General features: G+C 47.2%; 3 protein-coding genes across 3 annotated transcripts in view; all 3 read left to right on the top strand.

Moving 5' to 3' along the window:
- Window positions 1–1,668: 1,668 nt before the first annotated feature.
- On the top strand, window positions 1,669–2,883 carry LOC114863022 (bile salt-activated lipase-like). Its single transcript, XM_055511308.1, has 4 exons — window positions 1,669–1,857; window positions 2,323–2,451; window positions 2,547–2,655; window positions 2,761–2,883. The coding sequence occupies exons 1-4, from the start codon at window positions 1,819–1,821 to the stop codon at window positions 2,769–2,771; spliced, it is 288 nt and encodes a 95-aa protein (XP_055367283.1). The 5' UTR covers window positions 1,669–1,818; the 3' UTR covers window positions 2,772–2,883.
- Window positions 2,884–3,386: 503 nt separating this feature from the next.
- LOC114861435 (bile salt-activated lipase-like) lies at window positions 3,387–4,854 on the top strand. The gene is made up of 5 exons (XM_055512024.1): window positions 3,387–3,421; window positions 3,486–3,713; window positions 4,013–4,210; window positions 4,444–4,551; window positions 4,646–4,854. Exons 1-5 carry the CDS (start codon window positions 3,387–3,389, stop codon window positions 4,719–4,721), a joined length of 645 nt encoding a protein of 214 aa, XP_055367999.1. The 3' UTR covers window positions 4,722–4,854.
- A 153-nt stretch (window positions 4,855–5,007) lies between these two features.
- The window catches only part of LOC114863026 (docking protein 2-like), a 5,398-nt gene continuing 5,123 nt past the window's right edge, over window positions 5,008–5,282 (top strand). The window contains 1 exon segment of the mRNA XM_055511310.1: window positions 5,008–5,282. This exon segment is cut by the window's right edge and continues 28 nt beyond it. Within this exon segment, the coding sequence (XP_055367285.1) occupies window positions 5,251–5,282 (32 nt within the window). The 5' untranslated portion in view covers window positions 5,008–5,250.

Raw genomic sequence — 5,282 nt, 5'->3', positions numbered from 1 at the left:
CTAGGATCGTTGCATTTGGGTCCCCCTCCTACTTTGCTTGTAAACCTTAGTAGTCTTTCCTCCCACTTATAGTGAGCGCTCCTCTAGTCCAGTTTTGCCCTCCATGTAACAAGTAGATGATCTATTAGAGGATCTAATAGAGGATCTATTAGAGGCCGATCTATTAGAAGCAGTGAGAGGCCGCGTGGCCAGCGCACATCCAGCTGTTGACCACAGGGTTCCAGCCACAGGAATCCTATAACAGAATGAGGGAGGGACGAGGGAGCTGCAGACCGGTGGGTAATGGTCCCTGAGCCGAGCTGAGCCATCTCTGTGGGACGCAATCATCCGTAATGTATGTCCGCAAGGCATCAAGTTCTCATACAATGGTTGATCAGGGCAACATTAAAGCGCAGTTTGCATCGAGAGCAGGTTTACCTGATGTGACTGGACACATCGCTATAAAAGCACCATCACAGGACGAAACATAAGTCAACAGGAAAAATCTTCATTTCATCAAAGTACAAATAATCTGTGATGCACAAATGCAGCTACAGTCAGTGACGCTGTAGCGAGGTGACTGGTTTAACGATGATCCATTCATTGTATCAGATTTAACGCTGGTACCAGATTGTTGGCTTATTGGTCAGTAAATAATTTAACAGCTTTAATATTAATTCCTGTTGCAAATAGAACCTGTGGGCAACCAAAGTACATCCTGTCTTCAGCATCAGCATTAGTCGTGGTTTAATGTAGAGAATTCCTATTAGTAGCTGAACACAGTGTCAGGGTGTCAGATCGTCTTCTCCTTCACTTCTGCCTGTTTTAGTGACGCTTTGGTGGTAAACTTCGCTTCATGGACTCACTGTCTACTCTGAAAAGACAAGCTTCAGTAACAGACTGATCCACCCTCGCTTTATTGTTATTCTCCAACCAGCCTATAGGCAACCAGTATTGGATGCTGAGTATTGTTCTGAATATGTGTGTGTTGTGTGTGTGTGTGTGTATGTGTGTGTGTGTGTGTGTGGGTGGTGTGTGTGTGTGTGTGTGTGTGTGTGTGTGTGTGTGTAGCTGGGGTTGTGCAGACAGAGGGTGGGAGGGTGGAAGGAAAGAATCACAAGATGGACTCTTCAGCTCTGTTGATGTCTTCAAAGGAATCCCCTTCGCTGATGTGCCTGGCAAGTGGGAGAAACCAAAAGCTCATCCTGGATGGGCGGTACGTGATCATTTTCACCATCTCATAACAATCTGAATTGTGTTTTCTACCTCTGCTGATTAAAGGTTGTCACTGCTCTACAAGCGTGTGAAACTGTTCACTGCTGTTTCAGGAGTCCTGAAGGCCACCACATATCGGGATCGCTGTTTGCAGGTGACGCTGCTGCAGACGGAAAACCCAGGGCAGCGAAGACTGTCTATACCTGAACATCTTCGTTCCTCAGGGAAGCAAACGTAGGTAACACATCCGTTGTTTTGTTTTAGATTGGTGGTAACACCACAACCCTAAGCAAATGACTTCTGTTATATGATATGACCTGAGACTAAATTTGAGAACAATCTACTTGTATATACAGGGGAACATTTACTGCTTAACCTACTATGTGCATTTAAATTAGTAAAGAGAAAAATTAAACAAGAAGAAGAAACAGGTGGCTTCTGACTCGACCCTGTGTGTTCATTACCACAAAACGCCCCAGTCCATGGTTTACTTGTTTGGCGGCGCCTTCCTGTTGGGGGCGTCCCAACGATGTGGAGGTTTTAGGAAACAGTCTGTACGATGGGAAGGAGCTGGCTGACAGGGGCAACGTCGTCGTCGTCACGGTGAATTACAGGGTCGGAACGATGGGGTTCCTTAGCACTGGAGACGCCAAACTACCAGGTGTGAAGCACCAACTCTGACATTTTACTGATAGTCTAGTTCACAGAAAACAGAACAACCACCCAAGAATCCATGGTCACGATCAGCATCAGGCCTGAGTCACAGATCTGAGCACTCCACTGTCAAAGATACAGTCAGAAGTTCTTGTTCCCAAACTGGACATGTGCCAAGAAAGAACTAGGATTTCAATCTCTGCCAGAGCTACAGAAAGAGTCATTTGTAAAATATAATCACAAATCAACACATCTCAACTGCAGCCTCAGCGCCATGACACTAGCAACATGTTATAGTCAACCAGCAGATGTCATGGTCAAACCAAAGTGAATCAGATGCTTCAACAAAGCCTTGCTTCTCCGTCCTGCTCTCTGCGGTGATTAGCTGATAGAACTGAATGATTTAGCAAACGCTGAACATTTATATCACAAACAGCAAGTACAAGTAAAGCTATCTGTCTCACTTGTCAGGGTAACTATGGTCTGTGGGATCAGCACGCTGCCATCTCTTGGGTGCGCAGGAACATCGAGGCGTTCGGAGGAAACCCCGACAACATCACGATCTTTGGCCAATCAAGTGGAGCCGCCAGCGTCAACTTCCAGGTCAGAGGACAAAGCAGGTTCATGTCACCAAAAAGCTCGAACTAATCCGACAACAACTCTTCTGCCCGTCTCTCTTTGCCTGTGTTCCTCCTCAGATGCTGTCTCCCTACAGTAAGGGCTTGTTCCGTAGAGCCATCAGTCAGGGCGGTGTGGGCCCTGAGCCCTTGGGCCCTGCAACAGAAGCCTATGGCTCTCACAAAGAAGGTCCACGCCCTGTTCAGACACTGATCACCTGTATCTGCTTCTGATCCGGTGACCTGGTACTAGAAGCTGTGACTAACTCCTCTTCTGGTGGTTCTGTCTCTGCAGATTGCCCGTAAGTGGGCTGCTCCAGAACTAATGTGGACGACATGATACAGTGCCTGAAGATGAGCGACCCAGTTGGACTCACCTTGGCTGGAAAAATCGACGTGTTGCTTCTTCTGGGAAAAGGTTGATCCAGAAAAAACAGCTGGTCTTAGTAGAACCCAGATGCTTTACTGTGTCTCTGAAGAATCATTTGCTATTTAGCTAAATTCACTTTGCCCTCCGGGTCAAATTGTCCCTAAACCCATTCTGACTAGTTTAGTGCTCTGCTTGGCCTCGTTTGTGGACCCGTTGGTGGAGGATGGGCTTCCTCATACATGTTTGTATCTAGTCACAGAACCAGTGTCTGTTTGAGTTGGTCAAGTGTTACTCAGTCTTCTGAGAAGTCCGTCCTTGGCAGGTGTGGTCATGGATCTCCTTCAACTGGCTCCTGTGGTGGGATGGCGATTTTGTTCCGGACCATCCCAGCAAGCTGTTTCACAATGCGGCTCAGTTTGACTACATGGCTGGAGTGAACAGCATGGACGGACACCTCTTCGCTGGGGTGGACGTTCCTTCTATCAATAGAAAGAACGCACCACTGAGTAAGCAGCTGCAAATGTTTTCCCAGACTACACACATGCTTTAAGATGTTTCTCTCATGGCAGACACAGGTTCACGTCCTGTAGAAAAACAAACATATCTCAATGTTAGTGTGAGTCCAGGTGAACATGGTGGTTGTACTGCAGCATCTGGTTTTGGGTCCTCCTCAGGAAGCAGGTGAGAGGTGTGCTGGCTGGTCTCACCAAAGAGAAGGGTGGTGCTGCCGTGGACTCAGCCTACAGCACCTACACATCTCACTGGGGTCCAGTTCCAGACCAGAGTGTGGTGAAAAAGACGGTTTCTGACATAGAGACAGACTTCCTGTTCCTTGTGCCAACTCAGACAGCCCTCCAGCTCCATACTAGGAACTCCAGGTAAGACCTGAATCAGATCCATGTTCATGATAAAAGACCCCGTGATGCTGAAGGTAGTCACAGTCATAGTGGAGGGAGCTGGGCCATAAAGGGGCCAATGCCCAGCAGGGGGCGCTGTATGAGCACAACAGAAACCAGACCTATAGACGTCATTGTCACCCTTCTTAGATGTTAGACCCACCTTGACTGGAACTGGTTTCACAGTGCAGCATTCTACATGATGTAGAACCTCTAGAACCAGTAGAGCAGCATTGAGAACTCAAATGCACCTGTCTCCTGCTCGCTGCTTTGTCCCTCAGTGGAGCCCGGACCTACTCCTACTTGTTCAGAATGAAGACCCGGATCCCGCTGCTCCCTCACTGGGTGGAGGCAGAACACGCTGAAGACCTGCAGTACCTGTTTGGAAAACCCTTTTCCATGTCTCTTATCTACTTCCCCCGACACCGAGACCTGTCCCAGTATATGATTGCATACTGGACCAACTTTGCAAGGACCGGGTAAAATTCCAGCATGCAACCCACATGGTTCAATGTGCCTTAATACAGCCAAGTGTTCACCTACATTTTTCTGAAGTGGTTTCAATCTGTTGTAACTAGTTTGACTAACCGATGTGGCCTGAGTTTAAATGATGGAATCACTCTAAGTTTGAACTGTCTTGAACTGGTTAGACTGGATCACAACTGGTGTAAACAGGTAAACAGGCATCAAATTGTCCTCTCCTCCTGTCCAGTGATCCCAGTACAGGTGAGAGTAGAGTCCCAGTTCCTTGGCCCCAGTATACTAGAAACCATCGACCCTACCTGGCCATCGATCACAAGATCAGCAAGGATTCAGTCAGGTACCAACTGCGTTCTGCATTTAAATCAGCGTTCTAAACTGGTCAGCAGCATCAGCGCATGGTTCATTCTTCTTCTGTGGCTTTGCCTCTGCAGCTATGACCTGAGGTCGGAGTACTTCACCTACTGGACCACAACCTACAGCAGGCTGCCGTCAATAAAGAGAGAATAAGAAAAAGAGGAAGAGGAAACCTGAGTTGTCGTCTAAAATCATAATCTTAGAAACAGAACAAGCATTAAATGAGCCCAGAGTTTGTTGTTGTGACAATAAAGCTGAAACCCACAGTGTGAGCTTTTTACTGACAGATAGCACAAACACAAAACACTTGTTATTTACATCAATTCTAAAATAGTTCTAAACCAAACATAGACTCAGTGTGACTGCAGCTGCATTAATTACATAAATGCTGGTATTTACTGAATTATTGTTAAGAATAAGGCAGACATGACCCGATGAACCTGATAAGGATCAGAGACATGAAAGACTGAGTGACTTGAAACTGGAGGAAGGAAGAGTTTCACACAGTTAGTTCTGCTTCTTATGTTGCGACAGAGGCAGGAAGCAGCGATGACACGCACAACGTCTCTGTATATCACACTGACAACCGCAGAGACGAGAGAAGAAGAAGACAAGGGAGGAGGCCACAGAAGAGGAGCCGCCAGAGACGCACCGAGGGAGGACGAGGAGCCGAGGAGGCGTCATGGAGGAGGACATCAGGAAACAAGGGCTGCT

This window comes from Betta splendens, chromosome 9, assembly GCF_900634795.4.
Source record: "Betta splendens chromosome 9, fBetSpl5.4, whole genome shotgun sequence".
Lineage (NCBI taxonomy): Eukaryota > Metazoa > Chordata > Actinopteri > Anabantiformes > Osphronemidae > Betta > Betta splendens.
This window is presented reverse-complemented; position numbering and strand designations above follow the sequence as displayed.

Excerpts from the sequence above, each read along its gene's own strand:
- LOC114863022 (XM_055511308.1), top strand. The coding sequence starts at position 1,819 with ATGGGGTTCCTTAGCACTGGAGACGCCAAACTACCAGGT. Across the intron at positions 1,858-2,322 it reads GAGACGCCAAACTACCAGGT|AACTATGGTCTGTGGGATCA; the intron begins GTGAAGCACCAA and ends ACTTGTCAGGGT. Across the intron at positions 2,452-2,546 it reads CCGCCAGCGTCAACTTCCAG|ATGCTGTCTCCCTACAGTAA; the intron begins GTCAGAGGACAA and ends GTTCCTCCTCAG.
- LOC114861435 (XM_055512024.1), top strand. The coding sequence starts at position 3,387 with ATGTTTCTCTCATGGCAGACACAGGTTCACGTCCT. Across the intron at positions 4,211-4,443 it reads ACCAACTTTGCAAGGACCGG|TGATCCCAGTACAGGTGAGA; the intron begins GTAAAATTCCAG and ends CCTCCTGTCCAG. Across the intron at positions 4,552-4,645 it reads ATCAGCAAGGATTCAGTCAG|CTATGACCTGAGGTCGGAGT; the intron begins GTACCAACTGCG and ends TTGCCTCTGCAG.